This window comes from Triturus cristatus, chromosome 11, assembly GCF_964204655.1.
Source record: "Triturus cristatus chromosome 11, aTriCri1.1, whole genome shotgun sequence".
Classification (NCBI taxonomy): Eukaryota; Metazoa; Chordata; class Amphibia; order Caudata; family Salamandridae; genus Triturus; species Triturus cristatus.
The window spans coordinates 161757619-161784436 of NC_140594.1; the positions used below are offsets into that span (position 1 = coordinate 161757619).

The 26818-nt window shown below is 43.8% G+C and overlaps 1 protein-coding gene across 1 annotated transcript in view; it reads right to left on the reverse strand.

Moving 5' to 3' along the window:
* Window positions 1–26818, reverse strand: part of MLXIP (MLX interacting protein) — a 2063149-nt gene that overhangs the window by 1093486 nt on the left and 942845 nt on the right. Inside the window, exon 6 of the mRNA XM_085634535.1 lies at window positions 24323–24494. Coding sequence (XP_085490661.1) covers window positions 24323–24494 — 172 coding nt within the window. The remainder of the gene's footprint in view (window positions 1–24322; window positions 24495–26818) is intronic.

The following is a 26818-nucleotide window of genomic DNA, read 5'->3' on the forward strand; positions in this document are numbered from 1 at the left end:
AGATGCATACGGAGGCTCCGCATATCAGGCAAACAAAAAGTGCAGTGTGTCTAGAGTATTATGTAACGCAGTGTGTGTCGCATTCAACGTTAGCCTTCATGATTGTACACGCCCCGCTTATCCGGCAAGTCTAGAACAAGCTCCATTATTTGGGTAAATCTAAAGGCGGTGCGTCATAGATAATATCTAGCGCAGCAGGTTTCGCATTCATTATTTGCCTCAATAGCTGTAAAATGACAAAAAAAATGATACAAGTGAGGTTACATTATGGCGCTAATTCTCGCACAAAGATAAGAGAAAAAAGTAGAAAACCAAAGGCGATTGGCTCAAAGTTTGTATGTCACCCTCGGTAGGCCGGAATCTCCGGGCCGACCTACCTAACTCCTACTCTTGAGCCCACTGCCCCACTCAGGTCACCGTCTCCCCATGGCGCACCTGGCAGTGACTCCCTTCTCCCCCTAGCCCTCTCCCCCTCCCCCCCTTGACAAGGGGGCTCGTCTCTCCCTCTGTTGAATCCTTTTTCTTTTTTCTATTTCTATTCTTCTCTTCTTCTCTTTACTGTCTCTGTCTTCCTTTGGTTGGTTATCTTTGTTTTTTATATGAAGCACAGATTTGCTGGATAGTCCCGTCTGGATAGTTTAGAGATGAGATCCTTGGCTTGTGTCTTGTACTCTTAGTTCGCTGCAGTTTCTTTTAAGGCCGAGTAACTGGCTGTATGGTAAATTGTCTCTGAGTGGACGTGGGTGGACACTATTGTAGGAAAGTAAGCTGTTCTTGGCAGTTGGTTTAAAGAACGTCTTGGTTCTGGTAATGTTGTCTTCCACATAGATAGTTAAGTCTAGGAAGTCTAGCTGTTTTTTGTCAGCAGTGTAAGTAAATTTAAGGCATTGATTCTATGTGTTGATCCACTCATGGAAACTGTGTAGACTTTCCTCTGCACCTTTTTACACTATTACTGATCACTACTGAATTAACCATTGGTTCCCTCCAGGTGGAGGAAGCATAAAAAGAAACCCAATGATGATGCTGTCATGGATCTGATTTCGGCGGAGAACCAAGATATACCGCCTAACGACCTGTCTACATGAATGAGGGTTTTTAAGTGATGACAGTTAGAACTCGCAAACCCTGGTTGCAGGTACAAGTGATCCATTTCCCATTGATATTGACTGATTACTAGGATGCTGAATGGATCATAGCTCCTTCTACCTCCCCCCATCCTTGATTTCAATGCGTTAAGCAGCGCACAGCTGTGGGAGTTATTTCCGATTTGGAATACAAAAAATCCCCTCGGGGAACCTTTGTCTTCATAAGCCACCGAATTAGATTGGCTTTTCCTTACATTTTAACATTTTAATATTAAGAATGGCTGAGAATTTACACTTAAGTTACTCAGCACATGAGATAAATGCTATCCTTTCTTGACCCTCACTGTTAAAAGATATGGATCTAACCCAAACACTTGCACAAAATAATGATTGGGATGACTTGTCAGAAACCAAGAAAGAACAAGTGAGAACTACTATTCACGGCGTAATCATGACTGAATATCTTCGCGTGAATGCCGCACCTAGAGGCCTTTGGGTACACAATGCTCCACGCATCTTTCTCCAAGACTTAGCTTTTTGCAAAGACTGGTCAGCCATTTCTTGGAAATGTACCAGAGATTACATTTTATTGATTATAAAAACCGCAACAAGACTAACAGAAGCTCTTTCAATCAAAATACAACTAAGTGAGGCAAATTTGTAAAATATGGTACACATCACTGTCTACAAAAAAGATTAGAGGAAATTAATTGTGAAATGAATTGAGACCAAGGAATACATAACCCAGAATAAAATACAAAAATTGGGCAAAGACTTGTAAAGTTTCTCTATGGAAAAAATGCATCCGTATAGTAAAGACGACTACAAAGCACCAGACCATTTGAGTGATAACGATACCAGTGGCAATTCTACCGACAACTCACATTGAAGTGGCGAAGAAACAACACAACCACGTAGAAATAGAGGATCTAACAGACGTCAACAACGCCGGAGACCTAACACGTGGCGCAATACGGAGATAAACCGCCACCTCTCTTCCAGCCTTTCACATCGAACTACCATGGATGGATGAATGCATACACCACAGGGCCACCACCGATAGAGACATTCATTGGGCCTTATATGCAACAACCGCCTTTTTTAGAGAGAGGCTAACCCAACCAGTGGGGAAGAAGAAAAGGAGTCACCTGGACAGATCAAGAAAGACAAGTCCTAACCAGGAGCATGTTAAGTATGTCGAAAGAAAAACCAGGAACAAGCACGACCCACTTTTAATCAACCTGACAGACATTACCTTAACTGAAGAGCAAGAGAGCATTCTGAATAAAGGACTGGGCTTTGTGTCGACACCATCGCTTGATGTTTCCAAAATACAATGCGAGATGGCTGAATTTTGCAGGAAACTGAATCTTAAGGCCTTCTTTAATAATAAACAGGAAAATTCCTCCGATGGTGACACAACACTACGACCTAAATCTACTTTCTGCCCATTAAATCATCAAATTCCAATAGAGATACAAACCTTTGAACAGGTCGTTATGAAGGAAGTGGAAGATATCAAGAAACAAATCAAAAAACCCTTTATGAATACAACCAGAGCGGAAAAACAAGCCCTAGATGAACTCAGACAACATAAGGACCTTATAATCAAACCTGCCTACAAGAGCGGAGATATTGTCTTACTAAATAAAGAGAGTTACGACCAACAATGCCTCGAACTAGTCTCCGATGACAAATTTTACAAAGTTATCAAAAAGGACCCTACACCAAGGTTGCAAAGAACCATCAGAATGATGGTGGAAGAAGCAGGAGTGAACAGATGGATTTTTAAAAACGAGTAAGATTTCTTGAGGACCAATTCACCAAAAGTGCCTTATTTCTATTCCCTTCCCAAAATACATAAGGCGAGGAGACCACCACCGGGCTGCCCTATAGTATCAGGGATAGGGTCAGTCCTTGAACCACTCTCTCCATTTGCTGACCAATACTTGAGACCCATGGTACAGAAGACACCAACCTATCTAAAAGATACCCGTGATCTATTGAACCTCCTGAAGGAACAAACCTTTACTAATGACACCATGTTCCTAGTCGGACTAGACTTGGAAAGTCTATACACAAGTTTACCCCAACAGAAGACGATGGAGACTTTAGAAGAACTACTCTTTGACCAAAACTGGGATTACCAGACACCGAGACATTTTGCCCTAGAATGTTGTAGACTTGCCCTCACAGAAAACTACTTTGAGTACAACGGCACACTATACCAACAATGCCCCGGAACATCCATGGGAAGCACATTTGTTCCTAGTGTGGCGGGACTCTGTCAGCAGGTTCGAGAAAACATTCATATAGAATGAAAACAACCCCTTCCTGTCTAAAATCCGGTTCTGGAAACGGTTTATAGACGGCGTCATTGTGATCTCGGAAGGCACAGAGGAAAGTCTACACAGTTTCCATGACTGGATTAACACACAGGATCAATGCCTTAAATTTACTTACACTGCTGACAAAAAACAGCTAGACTTCCTAGACTTAACTATCTATGTAGAAGACAACATTATCAGAACCAAGACGTTCTTTAAACCTACTCCCAAGGACAGCTTACTTTCCTACAATAGTTTCCACCCGTGTCCACTCAGAGACAATTTACCATACAGCCAGTTCCTCCGCCTTAAAAGTAACTGCAGCGAACTAACAGAGTACAAGATGCAAGCCAAAGATCTCTGCTCCAAACTATCCAGACAAGACTATTCAGCGAAAACAGTGGCGAAATGCCAGAAGAGGGCAAGGAATCAACCCAGAGAAAGTTTCCTTGAAACAACACCGAAAACACCTGCACTGAACACCTTGACCTGCGTCACTACATAAAGAACAAGAACTGGCGAATATTAACATCAGGCTCACTAAACTGGCCCAAACCAAGGTTTGCCAATAGGAGAACAAGAAAAATCAAAGATATCTTGATCCACACACGATCTCAAGAGCCAAGAGTGAGGGAAATCACTAACACATTATGGACTATGAAACCAGTAACTGGCCACTACCCCTGCGGGCACTGATCGGTATGCAAATTGACCACCATCACAAAATCCATTCAACTAACATCTGAACTGAAGTGGACCATGAGGCAACATACAAATTGCAATTCGACACATGTAATCTACATGCTCATGTGTCCCTGCAACTTCAAGTACATTGGAATGACCTGTCGCAAGATAAAACAAAGGATCTGCGAGCACAGGAGCAATGCGAAGTGCAAAAGAGGAACAACCAAAATGAGTAATCATTACATTGAACAACAAAATACCATTGACGAACTGCACTGGATTATCATCGAAACGTTAACTGGAACTGCCCATAATGCCGAAAGAATACTCTTTGAAAAAGAACAAAGATGGGTACATCGCTTGAAGACCAATTCCACAGGACTGAATAATAATATTCCTTGGCTCATTATCTCGTGAACCTTTCTTTTATGACTACTTGACCAATAATTACCAGTCCGTTATAGACTGCTTATCTGCACTCAAAGAAGAACATACAAGTGACCAAAAAACATTTGCCCACCGTAGGAACAAACTCTAGTTTCCAATAATGACCCATTTCCAAGGAGTTACAGCAAACATACCGCCACAACATCCTTTTTTTGCTCCCATTCATTTTAACCATATTTATTTTTAATCACTGTTACACCATTCCATAGTCTGTCTTCACTAACAAGCCTCTTCTACTGAGATTTAATAGCCGCTCACAGTAGCTCTCGAGCCACCCGGGATCCTGGAGGCAGTGTCAGCACAAGTCGAGCAAGCCTGCCACATGAGGTAAGAAGAACTTGAAGACTCCATGACAGCCGGAGCACACGTAACGTATTATTCCAAACTAACGCGTAACCAGGTATTCCTTAAACTTTTCAGCAGTGTCCTGCGCCACCATAATCCCGAAGAAGCCCTATTGAGGACTTTAAAGGTATGCGCTTCACTTTATTTCTCTCATTTGCAAGTTATTACCGAGTGTGACATACAAACTTTGAGCCAACCGCCTTTGGTTTTCAACGTTTTTCTCTTACCTTTGTGCGAGAATTAGCGCCATAATGTAACCTCACTTGTTCCATTTTTTTGTCATTTTACAGCTTTTGAGGCAAATAATGAACGCGACACCTGCTGCGCTTGATATCATCAATGACGCACCGCCTTTAGATTTACCCGAATAATGTAACTTGTTCTAGACTTGCCGGATAAGCGGAGCTTGTTCAATCATGAAGGCGAACGTTGAATGTGACACACACTGCGTTACATAATACTCAAGATGCACCACACTTTTTGTTTGCTTGATAAGCGGAGCCTCACGTATGCATCTAATTATCATGAAGGCGAACGCCGAATGCGACACAAATTATAATTAAAATTATATTTAAAGCACTTTAAGACAAAGCATGCATATTAACAATGCACACACGCTATGTATTAATCAATCATCCAAGGCATTTAACCTTTGAGCAAACATATGCCATGCCTCGAAGCCACCTCACACAGGTATTCACAAGACCTTGCCTAATCATGCAAAGATACGGACATCTAGTGTCCATTGTGCTTGAGTTTCACACATTTTTTAATCATGCAGGATCTCTCGACCCTGCTTTGGGTTCTAAAAGAATTGCTATTTTCTTATTTGCTTTTCTGAATGTCATTTTCAAGTTAAACAATTGACAAACATCATCATGAGACTTTTTTAACCTTTTTATTTAGAATCACCTTTGTGTCTCTATTTGTTTCTTTTACTTCAAATTCTAGGTACTTCTGACCTTTACTCAGATATACGAATTCTGACTCAACAATGGAGTTGGGAAATATCCATTTCCACCACTTCTTCTAGGTCCTGAAGAGAGCCCCCCAACCCTTCTGGGCGCCCAAAGGGGCTGAACCATGTTGACCACCTATCTGGACTAGTAAGTGCAGTGGACAGTCCAACTACGCACAACACTGTTTTTAACTCTACCCATGCTCCAAACTGAATAAAGTTGAAGTTTAGGCAGCATGTGTTTTTTTTAAAAAATTCACTCCACTCGACCTTTTTTCACTATTACTGATCACTAAGGAAATAACCAGTGGTTCCCTCCAGGTGGAGGAAGCATAAAAAGAAACCCAATGATGATGCTGTCACTTATCGGATTACGACGGAGAATCAAGATGTACCGCCTAACAACCTGTCTATGTGGGTATTACGTAGTCATACCACTCATCGCGAGGTGGATGGGTGTCATGAATCTCTCTCTTCCCTGTCATCATCAGAAGATGATGATGATGGATTATCCCTGGGTGGCGGAGCAATATTAGAGGCAAGTGTCATCCTTAGTGTTGCAGGCGCTGGCATAGGCTTTGGAATGGAAGAGACATGTAGTGACAGAGTAGGTTGCGCATGTGTCTCCTATGGAGCGTCCTGGAACCTTTTGCGGTAATCCTGCCTGCAGATCTTGCACTAACGAAAAAGGTACTTGTACTTCAGATGGAGTAGGCAGATGCTTTGGAGCATGAAAATACGAATAATTATGTTTGACGTATGAATTATAATAATGTCCATAGTAAGATTGCTCTTCCTCATCTTCGGCCTACTGATACTTGACTTGTAATTCAGACGGGCTATGCGCGTCTCCCTAAAGCCCTTCATTTTCCGAATTATCGAAATCATCATCAAGTAAATGGCAGGGAGGATAAGCAGACACTTTACTGGGGAAAGTATAATGAAGCCGCAGAAGAGTTTTTGATATTTGTATAGTCATCGACAACGCCATTGATGATAATTTCGTGGACAGTGGCGTAGATTGCTTCATCGACGTAGTGGAGGACGCTTACTTCGTCGACGGTGGGGCTGAGTAAGAGATCGTTGATGGTGATGATAGTGCTGGTGGTAGGATTGTCGATGGTGGAGTCAACTTTGTAATCGTCGAGATTAGTCTACGGAATGGGTGCACAGAAGGCTGATGTGGACTTCGTCAGCGTCATTGATGGTGTAGAGGAGAAAGCCGTGGTGATCGTCGGGGTTGCGCTCCTTGACAACGGAGTTGACAACGTGGAAGTCTTTGTGGTACCTTCTAAGGTCTTGTCATTGACTGTTCTGAAGAGGTATGTGGGCATTTTGAAGACTTGGTGGCAGGAGTGGGAGGCACTTTTTGAGGAGAAAGTTTATGTTTTCTCCTTTTTCTGAATTATTTTAAAAGACCCATGATGGCAAGTATTTTGTGCTTTTCTGTTGTCTTCAGAGGTCCCCAGGTCCTGGGAACTTTCTCTTTTATGAGGCTTAGCAGAAGTGACACTCTCTTCGCATGAAGAGGTAGTTTTTGACCTCTGCAGCCATAAAAAAAAGCCTGGCTTCTATGTCCCGCAGTGTTTTTGCTGAAAAAGTGTGGCATACCTTGCAATCCTTCACTGTATGTTAGGATAGAGGCATCCTTTATGTGGGTCTTCCACATATAATCTCTTCTTCTCACAAGATCTGCAGGATCTGAAGTCTTTTTTTGTGTGCAGAATCAGACATGGTGAAACTTTCCAAATAGCTGAAGAAAACTGTGCAGAGCTCAGGGAGACTCCCTTCCACGACATGGGGTAGAAAACCTGAGGAATTGAGCCTCTATTGGGAATATTCTAGAGGGTCAGGTCACCAGTTTGGTCACAGTTCAAGTTTGGTTCTTTTAAAAAAGTAATTAGATAGGCTATTAAACTAACCTCTATTGCATTATAGCCTATGATACTATTACATACTGCTTAACTATGGTACCGTGGGACTACCACACGACGACAGGGAATGATTCAAGCATGTGAATCTATGAAAGATCCAATACTGGATAATCAGATTTCTTAGATATATTGGGGGTCAATTACCTGCAAGTGCATTGAGTTATAAAGTTTTTATGTAGTGGGTTTATATTGCACTTCTGTTATTTCTATGCACTGTGAATATAAGGTCTTGCTATGGAAAACACCTGATATAACTGTCCTAAAAGAATCTCAAAGTAATCTTGCTTAAAGCTACATACTAGGGGGATAGGAAAAGCATTGCTTTTAACACCACCACCCCCTTGAAACTATTATTAGGAATTAATTCCATAACCATATTTGTGAAACCTTTATATTCGATTTTGTTTGGTGTGCCTCTAGGCACCTATCCTAATGGCCACAGGGGACCATAAGGTCTAGGTAACTCCTCAATATCGCTCTAAACAACGATTCTACTGGAGGACAACTCTGCAGGTTCAGTCTTCTTCTGTTAAACGGGTGCATCAATGATTACAATCTCTAGCTACAATGAAAGTATTTTCTGTGACACCTGAGGTAGTGTGCACCAGTTTATTAAGGATATGGGTTTGGACCTGGTTTTCGTGCATACATCGCCATTATGGTCAGGGGATATAGCCCTGGTCTACTCTATCATAAAATAGCTACCCCTTTATGAATGTATTGTTGAGTAGAAAAACGTGGCTCACACATTTTGTTCTTTGCATTAGTGTGAATCTGTGTACTGTAACCTTAAGCTGCAAACGTGTTAGTCTCCCACTTTTTCTAGGTAGTTTCTAGGATCCCTACCACTTCAACCCCTTCCTTGCTCAAAGATGATCGGACACCAACTATTAATAAGGGAATTTAGCCTCATCATAAAAAGCTAAAACACTGTTTTCTCCATGTCACCTATCCAAGCATGTTTTTCAGCAATTTCTTCACCCAGTTGTCTGGGCAATTCTGCCTTGCCATCCGCCTCTCCCCCCTCACCGACTCCCAAAAGTAATAATCTATAATAACCTAAAAAAAAGTAATCATCCAACTTCCTTCAGTCAACATCCTGCAGGTCTTTTCTGTAGCTAGATCAGCTCTTCATGATAACACCTCTTTGCTGCTCCTACCAATCATCCAAGTTAAGTATATCCATGTACAGTTCGAGCACACTGTGTCCTCCCACAATTTGAGCCTCACAGCACGCACAAGTTGCATCCCTGTCTTTTGGTCACTTACCCCTACATTACTACTAGACACTCCACCTGAACCAAAGTCCCAAAAACTAGTAGTTAATCACAAACTCATTTCCTTGACCTCCCTTCTTTATGGTTATATTTGTGTTAGTTCCTTCATTGAAACCTAGACATGCCCAAAGTAGGTGCTCTGTCACATGTATCTCAAGCATTTCACCACCAGGTCCATCGTCAGTAATTATAAATCTTCATTCACCAATGTAATCTGTAGTTTTTCTGGTCAACCTGGAACCATATTCCATAGTAGACTGCCGATCTATATCTACATTTTGTATGAGCTAGGGCTTCCATAACAAAAAAACATTACATTTAACACAATGCTCTGTGCCTGGTCTTGCAGAAGGTGGTTGAGATCAAATTACAAGACAACATTTCAATTTTTGTGCCTCCCATCAACGTCTTTCTGCGGATATGACCAAAGCTTTACCACAGCGCTGTGAGGCCTCTTGTTATTGATGACAGCCCTTTGGCCCACTTTGCATAGTCTCAAAACTTACAGTCGCGCCTTACTTACGCTGTAGGATCTGGGGTAAGACAGGCCAGACATATTCTATGTTACTGGAATCCACCACCTCCTTCCTGACGTTTTATATGCCTAGATTGCTGTACATGGCTCTATTCACGAAGTACTCAAAAGTCAAATGAATTGTTTCTAAATTAAGGTCTGTGTCTGATTGGTTTGTTGTAGACTCCCCAGTCACTGAAGGATGCTTTGCTGTATCTGCCAGATCCACCATTCAAGCCCCAATCTGGTCAATAACTGTCCAGAATGTAGAAAGGCTATTTTCCCCCCCACACAATTTTTCTAATCTTTGAACATCACTGGCGTGCAGAAACTTCAGTTCTTCCTTGGGGTGTTAGGTATATTTCTTATTGGCAGCTACTGCTGACTGTGAGCACCGGTACACTTGTACACTCCTCTCGGAGTCTCACGTGGGAACGAGGTAGTACCCAAATTAATTGTGCCCAATTGTCCTTCATCCAATCAAATGGGAACCGGCACCGATGCTACCTTCAACATGTGCATCATGATTTGTTCACTCGTATTAATATATAATATCTCTGCAACACTGCAGTGATCAAAGTTTTAGCACTGCACGATTCTCACGTCATTTACTCCATGGGTTCACAGAGATCAGGTTGTATTGTGACCTCATCCTCCATCTCGCCACCTCACACTGCGGTTGCACATTTCAATCGTGCCACGAATTTCCAGGATGGCCAGAGAACCAAGGGAGAAGGAAGCCTTTAACAGTATGCTCACATATGGTATGTGGCATAAGAACAGACATACCACTTCATTGTCCTTTGATGTCTTCTTGTTCAGCCAGCAAAGTTCCTGAGCTCCCTGACTTTTTAGAGTCTGAGGTAATTGGTTTTCTTATGTGATTTCCCCACAAAAATAGGCTTAAGGCAAGGTAACAATAGTCAGGAAAATGTGAAGGCTCCATGAGTGGGGCCCCTGATTTACAGACAGTTCTTGGTCCAGCACCGGAATGGGGAGGCATACATTGCCACTGGCTTTGGATTTTGCCACATACAAAGCACATGGTGCTCATTCTGGCTGATGGATAGGGCGGCAAACAGAGCTGCCTAACAACCGAACTGAGTCTTGTCAGACTTTGCTCAGGAATAGCTCTAAACTAAATACATACTGCAGCCAGAAACCAGTCAGAGGTAGAACAGTTAGATCTGGGGTGTTTGAGACTTAGACACACAGGATGATCCAGACACTGAGAAGTCATAATGCCCTTAATCTCTGCAATGGAGCCATCATCATGAGCTGCTTACACTATGTCTTCACAGAGAAACTCTTTAGCAACACACAGTTAATCCATGCTTAAGCCCAAACAAACAGCACAAACAGGTTACATGACACACTGTCCATGACATACAAGCAGTAAGAGTGTATGGGAGCAGTGACATCAGACACAGGATAAATTAAACAGAGGGTATATGGGAGGCGAAATGCTCCTTACTACAGGAATAGCTACAAAGTAACGTGGCCCTCAACTACTGCTTCAGCTGACTCTAACCAACATTATCTTCACAACCTGCTCCGAGTATCCATTAGCCAACAACTACTAACAGTTGGCAGAGCCACGAGAAAATAAATCATGAAGCAGGTTACTGAGTACATGTTGGGAAAACCGAGGGTAGGCCAGAAACAGTCATACTGGGGTATGATGTCACAGCCATGCGATGGTTTTCGTCTTCAGTCTTGTAAGCTACATTGTAACCAGCAGCGGAGTACAACAGAAAACGTCCTAATTTTGTGCATAAGCAGATCTTATGATGCTCCATGGGCCAGCAAAAATGAAAAAAGAGCACTCAAGTTCCCCAGGTCCAAGTGAGATTAGCTCATCCATTCAGGATTGTACTTTACTTTCTGTCAATTGTAATCCTGGTTTTTAACAGAATTAGCAGGAGTACAAATATCAGAATGGAAAGAAAAACCTGGACTGGATGAGCTGTTGTCAAATGGGACCTTGGAGCTCTGGAAACAGTGTTTCAAGCAAGCGCATCATGAGAGGGAAGGAGATTCTAGTGTATTACTGGATGACACTCTAGAAAACATTGTAATAACACAAAAAATTACCAACATTTTTTTCTTTCATAGCAAACTTTCATTGTGCAGAGACGTGACTCAATAGGAAGGCCTATGAGTGATTAAAACAAGTTAATCTTTCGTGAGACTTAGGTTTCTTTCCTAGAATTGATGGTATGGTGATTAGCTATAAGACACAAGTTACTTACCTGTACACTGTGGATTCCCAGTATTGATATCTTTTATAGATTCACATGCTTATCTTCTCCATCATCATGGAGGGAGTCCCACGGTAACAGTAAACAAGCATTGGCATAGCCAATAGGTCTCGCTTTTGGGACCTTATAAGTATTTAGTTATGCAGCACAATATCCTTGGTGCAATAACATCAACTGTTGCATGGCTAAAAACCTATAAGGTCCCAAAAGCCAGACCTACTGGCTATGCCAATACTGGCATTTCTTGAGAATATAAGTGATGCATAAAAAAAAGTTTTATTCCGTTAAAAAGGCTGCTGCAAGGTGATATCACCTTGACAAATGTTGTTAAATCAGACCGAAGCGTCTTATGTTTGGAGCCTTACTTATGCTTTGGCTTGCTATTTTTAACACTAAAAGAATTTGAAATGACTGAGAAACGGTCCCCAGTACCTCTCCTAGTTTGCTTGGCTTAATATACTTGATCAATGCATTATTACTGGGTGGTTCATGCTTGCAGCCACGTTCTAATCCTGGCCGCAAGTGTTCCAGTTCTGATGTTCTAAAGTCACACTGCTGTAATTGCCAGGCACCTATATTTTTTCACTTATTTTTTTCTGCCATTTTAATTAAAGATTTCTTGTAAATCATGTAAAACGTTTTTCACAGAGATAATACATTTTATGATGACTATGGAGATTCTAATGTTGTTTACAAAAATACCAGGCTTGAAGGCAAGTGCCTTTGCAATATTCCTGATGCGTGTCCATACACTTAATTCACTACCGTAGCGTAAACCAGTGGATGAAAGGATGAAAACCTCCGGAAAAACTGAAAAGTGAAAGCGTACCCACTCGAGCTTCAGGCCCACACTGTCATTTTCAGATGTACCTCGGCAGCAGATAGCAACCTGTACTGCGTCATTAAATAATAGCTCATATGAGAAGCCCCGTCCCTCTACTCACATGCTCCCTCAGAAGGAGGGAATAGGTAACCTAAGTGAGGGTGTCATCAAAGAGTAGAAGGGGAAGGATGCCCTGTAGGGACGCGCTAGTAGGCAGGTTGACCTCTCTGTAAGGAGTGAAGCGATGACCGAACAAACCCCCATTAAACCCCCGAGGTCTGACGAGAAAAAGAGAGCGCAAGCGAGCGAGCGTCCGTGCCCGCCCGAACCACGTGGTGAATGAAAGGGAAAACCGAATACAGATGCAGTGCGTGCATGCAGGCATGACGAAAGGGAAAACAAGCACTGACCGTGAATGAAAGGGAAAACCGAATACAGATGCAGTGCGTGCATGACTAAAGGGAAAACAAGCATTGGCCGCGTGAAAGCGAAAGTGATCGGATGCGCCCTGTGGTAATCATGCGAGTGGTGCGCGCAGCAGTGATCGCTGGAAGGGAGGCAGATGGAGGCTGCACGCGTGCACGCTCGCGTGAACGCAAGCACTAGGCCAGCTGTGGCAACACTTTGAAAACCTGTATACTAAATGTCTCTCCGAGTAGCGCATGCACTGGCTCAGGCGAGACCTAAAAAGCAGTATCAAAACTTCAACATTCAAATGGCCATAGAAAATTCACTAGCTTTTAGTAACCTATTCCCATTGTTATAAAATATCCAAACTCCAGCCAATCGGAGCGAAACCATAGAGTCTCCTTCCCCTGCAGGGCTGCCATACCTCAGATTTTGAGCACAAGTACCATAAAGGAATAAGAGAGGTATGGAAGGTGAACCTAAAAGGGAGGGGTGGGGGGGGAGGGATGGTCGCATGTGAATCTATAAAAGATATCAATACTGGAGAACCACAGTGTACAGGTACGTAACTGGTTTCTTCTCCAGTAATGTATCTTTTATAGATTCACATGCTTGAATTAGAATAGCAAGCAGTACCAAAGGGTCAGAGGCTGCGGGTAAGGTGAACCATCCCACCATGCGACCCATAAACTAGAATGCAAATAATAATCATAAATAGCATGTAACATGAGCTCATAGCAATATATTTATACACACACGCACATATATATAAGTATACATAAATTAGAAAATATTTTAAACATGACTTATTACAACAACAGTAGCTTATGCAGAAGAAAAGACACAAAGAAGATCATACCTTATGCGAATAGACGTCGCAGAGCAGCTTGACCAACTGCTACATCCGCATTCTGTCAGGCAACCAGGCAGTAATTCTTCGTGAAGGTATGGACGTTTGTCAATGTCGCCGCCCTGCAGATGTCAGGCAAGGACACTCCGGCGAACAGCGTAGAAGAAGCTTCCACCTTGCATGTTGAGTGCGCTGCGACCTTGGAAACCTGAGGGCGGCCAGCCCTCTCATGACAGAATAGAATAGTCAATGAGACCCAGCGAGCGATAGACGGCCACGTCAAAGCCTGACCCTTTCTAGGGGCACAGAAGGCAATGAGTAAGTAGATATTCGGAAGGGCGGAGTACTTGCAAGCAGATCTTCAAACATTGTTTAATGTCTAGAGAATGGAGCGCTCTCTCAGCTGGCGAAGATCGAGCTGAAAAGAAGGAGGGCAAAACGACTGGCTCATTTAGATGAAATGCAGAAGGTACTTTAGGAATAAAAGATGGATTGGTACGAAGAATTACTCTATCTTGAAGGAACTGCAGGTAAGGCTCCATCGTTGTGAAGGGCTGAATTTCACTAATGCGTCTGGCCAACGTGATGGCTATCAGGAAGGCCACCTTCCAGGAGAGGTACTTCAAGTCATACTTGTGAATTGGCTCAAAGGGTCACTTCATAAGCTGTGACAGGACAATATTTAATTGCCATAGCACTGGAGGAGGTCTTACTGGACGGTAGGCCCTGAAAAGTCCTTTCATGAACTCTTTTATCAGTCTGTTAGACCACAAAGACAAGCAACCAGAAAGTCATCTGTATCTGGAGATTGCCGCTAAGTGCACTTTGATGGACGCATGCGCCAGACCAGCTTTGGCGAGAGACCAGCAATAGGGCAAAATGTCCTGAGGCGGCAACAAGAGAGGATCACAAGAGTGCGCAGCACATCATATACAAAACCTTTTCCACCTGGCCGAGTGGCATTTTATCGTAGAAGGAGCTTGGGCTTTCTGTAGTACTGCCTGACATTCCTCAGAAATCGCTAGTTGTCTGAATTCTCTGTGATGAGGAGCCAAGCTGATGAGTATAGTGTGTGGATTTGAGGATGAACCACTTGGCCCTGGTTCATGGAAAGAAGATTTTCTTTTGGCTGGAACAGGATTGGAAAAGACTTTGATAGGCGATACAGCTCTGTGAACGAGTATTGTCGCGCCCCTGCCTGGGCGATTAGGATGACACGGCAAGGCTCTCGTTTGATCTTTTGCAGTACCTTCAGAATCAGAGGAAACACAGGGAATGCGAACATTCCCACCCAAGAGAAGTGGAAGGCGTTTCCTAGAGAGCCTGGCTGAGGAAATCTGCTGGCGTAGAATTTGCATTTTTGTTGAGTGACGTAGCGAACAGATCTAGGGTTGGAAACCCCCAGCAGCGAAAAACCCGTTGTAGCTGATCTTCGTTTAGCTTCAACTCGTGACATTGCTTGGTGTCCCTGCTGAGGGAATCGGCCCAATCGTTTTGGACCTCTGGCACATGTTGAACCTGTATTGATATTCTGTGGACTATCAGCCATTCTTAGATCTGCTGAGCCAGGATTGAGAGGACCCGAGATCTTGTCCCACCTTTCTTCAGCAGATAGAACATGGTGGTGGTGTTGTCCGTGCAAATCAGGATCGACGAGTTCCTGATTCTTGACGGTAATGTTTGGAGGCCCAGAAAAAACTGCTTTCAGTTCCAAGAGGTTTATGTGACGCTGTGCTTCCCGAGCCGACCACCTCCCATGAATCTGCAATTCTTGCAGGTTGGCACCCCACCCATCCAAGACGTCATTACCAACTTTGGCTTTACTGTGCGGAAAGAAAGCCCTTGAGAGAGATTGTCTCTGACTGTCCACCAAGACATTGCTGAAATCATTACCGGTGTGATTGAAATGATGTCCTCGAATGAGTATTGAGACTCAATCCATTGAGCGTCAAGCCGCTCCTGAAGAGGTCTCATCATTAGGCAACAGTGCAGAATCAGCGGGATACAGGATATCATCCCTAGCAGTGACTTGAAAGTCCTTACAGAAACGCACTTTTTTGTGGACAGAGCCCGCACTGTCTTCCGGAGTCATAAGATCCCTTCTTTTGTAGGGAAGGCTTTCGAAAGTGTGGTATCCAGAGGTGGTCTTGGAAATACCATTGACCTGTAAGGATTTAGAGAGGACTTTTCCCAGTTGATTTGAGACCCAGGGAGCGAAACAGTCAAACACAGGTATCTGACGATCTTCTGGCACACAAGAGTGATGGAGCCTTGACTAACCAGTCATCCAGATAAGGGAATACCTTGTGACCGGCTCGTCGTAGAAAGGCCGCCACTGGGGCCAAGCACTTGGTGAAGTCTCTTGGAGCCGACTTTAACCCGAAGGGTAGTACTTTGAATTGGTAATGACATCCTGCAACTTCGAACCTGAGAAAACAGCGATGTTTTGGATGAACGGGACATAGAAATACACATTCAGAAGATCTGGAGAGGTCATATAGTCCCCCCGCATCCATGAGAAGCAGAATTTCCTGGCGAAACAACATTCTGAAGGATTGAGATTGATGAATGGCCTGAGATCCATTATCTGCCTTGATTTTCCCGTCTTCTTCTTTATTAAGAAGTGAGAATAGAACCCCAGATTGTGCTGATCGGGTGGCACCTCTTCGATTGCCTGCTTGTGAGGAGCAATTGGACTTTCCTCTTGAGGACTTGGAGATGACGATGGGAAGTTCTTCGTGGAGGCAAATTCGGGGGCTGATGAACAAATTCCATGATGTGACTGTGGCGGAAAATGTCAAACACCCATTTTACGGAAGATATAAGCTTCCATTGACTGACCAATTTAGAGCAAGCGGGCCGTTTTGAAGTGAGTCTACGGTAGCAGGGGCCAGCGGATCCTCATTGCCTCTTATTAGAGTTGTGAGCCCTTCTACCTGATGGTGGGCGTCGACGTGTCGCTGCCCTAGGGTAGGCTGGTGTTGAGGTTTGCTGAAAGGGCTGTGAAGTGTACTGAGCATGAAATCCCTGTTGATAATATGGCTGGAAACGGTGCTAAAGCTGAGGGCGAGAGAGATATTGACCTCTGTCTCTGCCCCGGAAGGAAGCAAACTTCTTCTGCTGCAGATTAGTCAAAGATTAAGCCGTGTCAGTATCAGACTTAATCGACTGCAGCGCTTCATCCACATGGTTACCAAAGAGAAACTCTGCATCAAACAGCATCTCTAATACTTTGGCCTGAACCTCTGGGCGGAACATCGTAGCTTTCAGCCACCCCTGCCGTCTCAACACCGCCGCTCCCGCCATCTGTCCGATGAAATGTTCAGAGCCACATCAATCATCTCGGAAGGGGCTCTCTCTCCTTCGGACCCAACAGCACCTCCTTTGCTTCTTTCTTCTTAAACTCAGGAAGAAACTCCAGCAAGGCAGAGATGTCGGACCACATTTGGCATTCATACCTCCACAGGATAGCCATGGCGCTGGAGGCCCTGATGACAGTGGCCACCAAAACGGAGAACCTTTTGGCGATGTTGTCCAATCGGTGCCCTTCCTTATCAGGTGGAGCCGCACACAGAGAGGAAGGGTTCTTCGATCTCCTTTGGGCAGCTTGCATAATGACCAAATCAGGTTGAGGGTCACCAATCAGGCACGCAGGAGAGTCCTCGGACTTTCTGTACTTTTAGTCCAATTTCGGCACCACCGCAGGTATAGAAGCTGGTGTCTTCATCAGCCTCAGGTCTTCTTGTCATAAGAAGTCTACAATAGGGATGTATCAAGAGGAGCGCTGCATTGTAGGCTTAAAATCATATAAAAAGCACACCATCTGCTTGGCAGGCATAGGAAGGTCAAAGTGCCTAGAAGAACGTTCCAGCAGATCGTGGAACCTGCCGATATCTTCATGCAGGGAGTCGGCTAGAAGCAGAGTAGGAACCACATAGTCGTCTCACTCATTATGGACATCCGGGCCCAATTGCAATTCCCCTTTCCCTAGTTGTTGGTGATCATCCTGAGTTTGTGCAGGAATTTCCACAGGTGGCAGAATGACTTTGCTCTTGGACAACGGGGGCTACACAGGAATGGGAGCTTCCTAAACAGGAGGTAGTTGTGGAGTAGAGTTCGCTTCAGGAAACCTCTTGTAATAATCCTTCAGCATTAATCTAAGTTCAGTGACCAATGACACAGGGATATTAATGGAGGGTTCTTGAGCTTGTTCTTCCTGTTTCTCATAAGGGTAGTGCTACTGAATGCGTCCAAACGCTGAGAACTGGGACGCCCTATATCGGAGAAAGAATAATCCCCCTCCAAATAAGTAGACGGATCAACCATAGCCACTTCTTCCTCCAAATCATGGCACTTAACCCTGAGTTGTGAGGGACTGTATGCAGGACCATAAGGACCATCATCCTTAGATTCCTGGAAATCCAGGAGACGAGTAAGTGGACAAGAGCTTTTTCCCTCGTCGACAGGGTTGTCGACAGGAGCTTCAATGGCACAACCGACTGCAGCGGTTGAAGAGTCGCCAACGAAGAACGAACCTGCTGAACCGTCGACGGTGAACCCTTCGTAGACTGAGACAGTCTAACCCCAGCCGGCGACGCCACCACTGCCGTCGTCGACACAGCTGCCGTCGTCGTCTTGACCGTCGGCGTTATCACAGTCACTGATGAAACCGTCGACGAAGTGCCAGTCCCAGTGGAGACGGAGGCTGTGGACTGATATTTTTTCGTCGACGGGACCGTCGACGAGTGAGATTTGTTAGCTGAAGATTCTCTGGAAGGAGTATGAGGTGTCGATGGTGGAGCAGAACCAGACCTCTGGTGAGAAGACGGAGAACCGGGCTGGTCTTTTTTGGCTCTTTTCTCCTTAATCCTCTCTTTACTTTGAGATATGGATTTTTTAGGGTCCTTAAGTGAAAAGGAAGACCCTTCATTTTCCTCTCCCTGAAGGAGGTATGAGGCTTCTCCTCAACCTCAGAGTCAGAGCCTTTTGCTGCTTTTCTTCCTTTGCAGCCAGAGAAGCAGCCTACCCTCATTGTCTTTGAAAGTTTTTGTGGAGAAAGTATGACAGTACTTGCATTCTCTGGGCTTGTGGTCTGGATACAGGAAGTAGACACTCTTTATGTGGGTCCTCAGAATATAGATTGGACTTTCCACAAGTCTTACAGGGCCTAAACAACCCTTTTTTAGACTGACAATTATGAAGGAAAAATAGGTAAGTAGGTACTTACACTCTTGGATTGTACCTCAGAAGGAAATATTAAGTGAAGAGATGAATAGCTAGCTGGAAGTTCAAAAGGGAATCAGTAGAAACACTAACTGAACAGAGCTCAGGGAGAACTCCCTAACACATGACGTGCAATAAGAAATCTGAGGGATGGTGGCCCTGCAGGGGAAGGAGACTCTATGGTCTACGCCCTGATTGGCTAGAGTTTAGATGTTTTTCAACAATGGTAATAGGTTACTAAAAGCTGGTGAATTTCTATGGGCATTTGAATGTTGAAGTTTCAATACTGCTATTTTATTGTTACCGTGGAACTCCCACCATGACGACGGGGACGATTCAAGCATGTGAATCTATACAAGCTACAAAACTGGAGAAATATAAAATGAGAAACTTGGCCAATGCACATAAAACTCTTTAGAAGTTTTTCTGAAAAAATAAATAAATAGAGGGAGCCAAAACAGGTACGATGGTAAGATCAACCAACTCCACAACAACAGGAACGGATGGAGCGGAGGAGCAAGAACAACAACAGGACATAGTGGTGAATCTTTCAACGAGAAATCTTACTCTTATTGAAAAAAGAGCCCTCAACAGGGGCCTGGGCTTTGTGCCTACTCCACAGATGGATCAATTCTGCCTACACAAAGAACTTCACGATTTCTTCAGAAAGTTGCGACTGAGAGCCTACTTCCAAGACAAAGAATACCAAGAACATTCTGACACTGGCCTAAGAGCTCCCTCCAAATTCACACCACACGAAGGTATGACTCCACATGAGGTACTCACCTTTGAGCAAGCAGTAATTAAAGAAGTGGACAGCATCCCCAATAAACAACACTATAACAACCTGCCCGTAGCAGAAAGAACAGCCATCAAACATCTCACTGAGGATACTACACTCACTATCAAACCGGCAGACAAGGGAGGCACAATCGTCCTAATGAACACAACCGAATACGATCAAGAATGCCTCAGACAGCTCTCACAGGAGAGACACTACAAAAAGCTCAAAAAAGACCCAACCGGAACACTACTATCCAAGATAAAATCCATCGTGATTTCTGCTGAAGCGCAAGGGTGGATCTCGAAAAATGAAGCTGAATTCTTGGTGAACACGGAACCTCGGACTCCGGCTTTCTACACCCTTCCAAAAATTCACAAGGGGGTGACCCCCCCTGCCCCCTCCCTGGTTGTCCGATTGTGTCAGGGATCGGCTCGCTGTTGGAACCACTCAGCAAGTTCTGCGACTTTTTTCTGCCACCATAGGTTAAGAAAATACCCTTGTACCTACAAGATACCAGAGACGTCCTGAACCTCATTACCAACATCACCAGAAGTGAAGAAATTAACCTCCTGAGGACACTGGACGTGGAGGCACTCTATACGAACATGCCCCAGGCAGAGACCCTCAGAGTGGTAGAAGAACGCCTCCTAGCAAAAGACTGGACATCAAAAACACCGTTGCTTTCATAATGGAATGTACCACGCTAGCAATATGTGGGAAAAAAATTCAATTCCAGGAAAAGCTATACCACCAGACCCAGGGGGAGCACATTTGCGCCGAGTCTGGCCTGTCTCTATGTAGCTGAATTTGAACGCCTCCACCTTGCAGACAACAACATCTATGCGCATAACATAGTTTTGTGGCGGCGCTACATAGATGATATTCTCATTTTTTGGAAAAGAGACATAGAAACGTGTGACACCTTTTTCACATGGGTTCATTCCTTGGACACCTACCTCCGCTTCACTCGAACTATCTCCACCTCCGAGATCCACTTCCTTGATCTAACTATCACCCTACGGGATGGTTGACTGTCCACCCACACCTACAAAAAACCAACGGACCCCAACAATTTACTACTCAATGGGAGCCATCACCCAAAAGCACTTAGGGACAATCTGCCATTCGGCAAATTCTTACGACTCCGCAGGAATTGTGAGACAACAACTGATTATAAAAAGGAAGCAACCACTCTGAGCATTAACCTAGCAGCCTGTGACTATCCGGCGCACATCATTAAAAAATCCAACAAGAGAGCACTCAATAACAACAGAGAGGAACTGCTGGAACCAAAACAAAGAAGAACAGAAGACCTGATGACATGTGTCACCACATACAAACCAGAGTTAAACAAGGTCCAAAGAATCATCCGCAAACACTGGAAGATCCTCTCCACAGGAAAACTTTCCATGCCAATGCCTAGATTTGCTATGAAACAAACCAGCAACCTTTGCGATATATTGGTTCACACACGCCCCAAGACTAATCAGAGGAACACACAAGAGACCCTGTGGAACACTACACCAGTACGCGGACACTATCCATGTGGCCACTGCGGAGTATGTGACTTAACAAAGGTAACAAAAGAACTAACCCTGGAAGAAGGCAAGGTTTGAATACAAAGAACCCGCACCAACTGTAACTCAAGGAACTGCGTATATCTAATCGAATGCCCATGCCACTTAAAGTATATTGGCATGACAACCCGCCCAGTAAAGACAAGGATTATGGAGCATCGCAGCAACATACAGTGTGGAAGAACGACGACAAAAGTGAGTACACATTATCTTTCTCATCCGCATGGGGCAGATGAAATGAGTTGGACAGTGATTGAAAGCAATGTTATGTGGACCACGCAGAAAAAGTTTGAAACAGAGCAAAGATGGATATTTCGTTTGTCCACACAACACAGGGGTCACAACAACAATATCCCATGGACTGAACTATAAAAAGCCTATTCTATTTCATTAGAATGTGAAAATACTTACATCCATCCATACACCTGAATACTGGAACCATGTGTTCATGAAGACCTTATATCTCTCCTTTTTTAGAATCACACACAGGATAGCCACATAGACTGACCAACTGACAGTACGCCTGGAAGACTTGATAGGCTACTATCCTAGGGGTTACACCTAAAAAAAACTCTTTATGAACATATACTGTGCCTCTCAGACAATTGTATAGACCTGTGTCACATTAGACTTCTTCTTCTCCTTTTTTTACAACAAAAGATATATTTTTAAAAAAGATATATTTTTCACAACATATTTCATGGGGAAGATGAGTTTCCTTATTTATCCATATTTTGTCTGTACTCACAGTCAGGCCTTGTTGGTGGAGACAATATGGCGACGCCATTCGGAACCGAGACATCGCGATACTTGTGAGGACAACGTCACAAGGGCTGTCTCCTTTAAAATAACGGCGGTCACTCAATACCGGTAATATCCAGACGTTGGGGAGACGCGTTGGAATACCGGCATTGCCCGCTCACATTACTTGGTAAGTGAATACCCCGATAATATATGATAAACCATGTGTTTATCTAGTTGGGCACCTTTACACGCATACGCGACCTGTTTCTAACTGCGCTACAGGCAGCGATACCCGTTATTTTGTAAGCTCGCAAACCTTTCGTTAAGCGCCTTGGTTACCTTGACGTAGTGTCTTAGTAACCTTTTTCCCCCAGTGCTTGGATTGTGGAATTCCGACCTTCAGGGACTCACTCCCACACGATCCCAACACTAGTACCTGTCACTCAGCAGGTTTAGATAGGCGCTATTGGTGCACACAGACTCCTGGCGGCTGCTCTGCCGTCTTGGCACAGTTGTCCCTGTATTATCAGACGGCCGTTTTACAGATCTAGGGCTCACGATCTACTTTGAGTAGGTTCATCATTAAGCGGCACTCAGACTCTGCCCGGCGCACCCCTCTCATTTATTATGCATGTTGACACAGGCGCTTTCCTCCAACGCCGGCATTATTGAGAGACGTATTTAACCTCTATACATAAGCGTCATTATATGCCTGCATACGCGCAGATTAACCTTCTCTAGTCTATAGACAATCTCATGTCCTAGAGACACTGCTTCTTTTTAGACAGTGTTTAAGGTTTAACCTCGTGTTCACAGTTGAACTACTATGTTGTGTTTTTGTATCTTTCTTCACATTTCAATATTTAGTTGGTCCCTTCCAGTGGTTGGGCCCCCCGTCCCTGACATCTATGAAGTAATACTATCCATCAAGTGAGGTAAGGTTTGCAAAGTTGCCTCTCTCCCCCGTCCAGGCGGTGGGATACGGATGATGTATCTGGTGTATGTAGGCAATGTCAAAATCTCCTGCGTTTGTTTGTTTTTATCAATTTTTATACTTCTACTAATTGTTTCTATTCACATAAGAATCATACCTAGGAAAGGATTATTTTCCTTATACCTAGCTTTGTACCTCTTCACCATTGTGGGTGCAAGGTCTTATATAGTTCTGTCGAATATTGTCTTTGACGGTACCAATTGATGTCGCTTTTTATGTCCTCCACTGTTTCTGTCTCCGTCTACACAGGTGGAGAGACACTGCTGGTTCCTGACTTTGGGACCTGGCAATTATCTACGGAACATCCCCATATTTGGGGAGTCACCTCTTGGTCCTCACTCGTTGGGGACCACTCACTTTTATAGGTTTTTGGTCCTGAAGAAGTGCTGCTCGATTTTGAAGCCTTAATGACACGAAACATGTTGACCACTTACACTTAATAGCTACCTTAAGACGTTTTGGTAGCCCCACTGTTTTAACTTAGTCCCAGTCCTATATCTGAATTAAAACGTTCATAGGTCTGGTGCCTATTTTTAATCACCCAGTCACTTAACACACACAAAGATTCACTTGCTTCTAGCCCACATACACTCTTCACATACGACGATCTCAGATCAAAAGAACTCCGCCAAAGATGCCACCAGGCCAGTCAGACATTGCAGCGCCGGTCTGACGAGGGCACCCTATGATGAAGCATGACACCCCAACAGGTGTGAGAGGGCATTACGATCTAAAAAAAGAGATCCCCCAGCGACTAATATAGTAGGCAGACAGTGACCTGTAGTACTTCTGCCTCATAGAGGAACTCACCCCTTTCCGTGAGTCAGGTTTAGATCAACACCCATTAACAATTAAACAAAATACACTTTTGTGTCTCACCATTTGAGTTAATCCACCATCGGCACCACTTTAAGTGCCCCTACTCCCTCACTTGCATTGCATATTGCTATCCAGTTTTGAGCTCAACACAATCTCATCACTTCGCAAGGCAGTTCTTGCCATTAGTTAAGTGCATGATGCCTCATTAAAAACAAATATGTAATCAACTTGAAGGTTTCTAAATGTTCTTTGAATTAAACCATACCTATGTCTCTTGGATTTGGCCAAGGAGTTGGTTGATGTGAAGCAAGCGTTGAAAACAGAGTATCACTAAACTCTGCCATTAGCATCTCCATATCGAGAAGGGGCTCTTCCTCCATGGGTACTGGTGTATCTCTGCCATCAGCCCTTCGCTGCCAGAAAACCAAGTCATCATCCTGCCAAGGAGGAAAATGCGTACGTTTAGTAAGGAAAATGTTATTAAAAGTCAAAACAACAAATAGAGCAATAAATAGAAAACACTTTCCAATTTTTATTTATAAGTAATAATGTATTATACGAGTAATTAGCTTAGATATATTTGAGTGTCATCCTCCTTTTAGGTGAACTGAGATTTTTTTATGACTCTTTTTATTGCGTTTTTTTACATGAAAGCAAAAGAAAGGTGGATCAGAACTTCATAAACAAAGAATACAATGCTTACAGTTTCAAGATAAACTTCATCTTGTTAAACTGAAGGGTACAACGGGAACCTTCGACAGTCATTATTCACACCAATGTGGTACATTTATCCAACTCCCAGTGTTACTGGCCCCCCAATCTCTTCCCACATCGGACAGCGCAAAGGGGCCCCAAATCGTTTCAAATGTTTATGGGCGTCCCCCGGCCTTGGATCTTATGCACCAGTCCATATTGGCTATCCAGTCCTCCATCTTGGGGATCGAGGGAGCGCCCCATTGGCAAAGTACATTACGTCTGACGACCGTCAACTCTACATTCCAAAGATACTTGCGCACTTATCTATAGTCTGGTCTCCCCAGATACAGAGTACAACCACCTGCGGGGTGAGTACCACAGGCACATCCGTTACATAAGATATGATAGCAACACACCTTTCTCCAGTAAACCTGGGCCCGCAGTTGCCCCAACAAGGTATGCAACAATGTACCCTGTTGTCCATAACCCTGCAGGCACATGGCTGTGGCAGACCTACCCCTTCAAAACAACCTAGTTCTCTTAAAGTAAGCTCTATAAAGTATTTTGAGTTGGAACAGGTGGAACCCGGCTTATATGGTTATCTCCCTAGGGTATCTGCTGGTTGCCTCCCACTCATCCTCTTCCAACTCATCTAGATCCTGTTCCCATTTACTCTGCAATGTGGTCAACTGAAGAAGGCTGAGTGAGCAGTGGGGCTAGATTTGTGAGACAGCGTGTTTATTCAGGGGGCAGCCAGTACCCTGTATTCAAGGGGTGTTTGCTCCACTAAGTCTTTCAGCTGATCCTTGCAGCCCCGCATGATGTTTTTTATCTGGAGGTATCAGAGATATTGATTCCCAGTTATTTTGTATTGTTCTTGCAGTTCAGGAAATTGAATCATTTTATTGTCCCACCAAATGTCCTCCACCTTTGAGATACCCAATAGATACCATTTCTTGTGTCTCTCTTAGGGATTCTGCCACTCATAAGGGGTCTCTAGTGTCAGTTAATCTGTCCATTCCATTGCCTGTGTAGCTCCTTTCCATGTCCCAACAACCACAGCAGTCGTGAGTGGTGAGGGAGATCAACCCACTTCCACTATATAACTGGTGCAGATAGCCATCTGTCAGCGAGCAGGGAGGGTTCCTGCTGGGTCTCAAAGACCCAGTCGGACACGTCCAATAGCTGGGCCACTCAATAGTAAAGCCATAAGTTCAGCAAGGCAATCCCCTCCATCCTACTCTTTCCTAGTCAGCATGGTGAGAGTTATTTTGGGCATTCCCTGAAACCCAGAATAACAGCCGATTGGTATCTTCCAACATGTAAAAGAAAAGGTTGGGGACCTCAAAGGAGGTATTTTACAAAACGTAGAGGAATTTGAGCAGGTAAATCATTTTATAGAGAGCTGCCATAGCCAACAAAAATAGGGGTCGTCTACGCCAACATACCACATTCCTCCTGTCCTCTTCCAACAGTCTATCAAGGTTTTTACTAAAAGTTTTTATAAAAAAAAGATATTAGTAGTGATGTAGATCTCTGGGTATGTGAAGCCGGCGTGTTCCCGCTGTATGGGGTAGGACATCTCGGCTGTGGGAGTCCAGGCAGTCAGTCGGAACACCACAGATTTAATGCAATTGATACAGATCCACACATAGGAGCCAAATATTCTCAGGATTTCTGAATCCTTGGGTTCATCCGAGCCGGGTCAAACAAATAAATTGACAAAGAGGTCGTCATACATACACACATCATTTGACTCTCAATGCAGAAGAAATATTCAGAAAAAAAGAGTGTTCTTGATATCAAAAAGTTGTAAGTAGATCCCTATGCTGTAAGCTCCAAATACTTTTATTAAATGCACAAAGGTGCAATGACAAAACCTTTATTAAGAGAAGCTTTGGTTTCTGACTATGCATGTTAAACTACTTTAATAAAAAAATAATACAACAAACCATGCTAAGTACATGATAAACGTCAGTGAAGGAGACCTCGTAGTTACATTGTAAAACACCAATACCCTTTGAAACTCAACAGTCATAGGCAGTTACTGCACCACAAACCGACT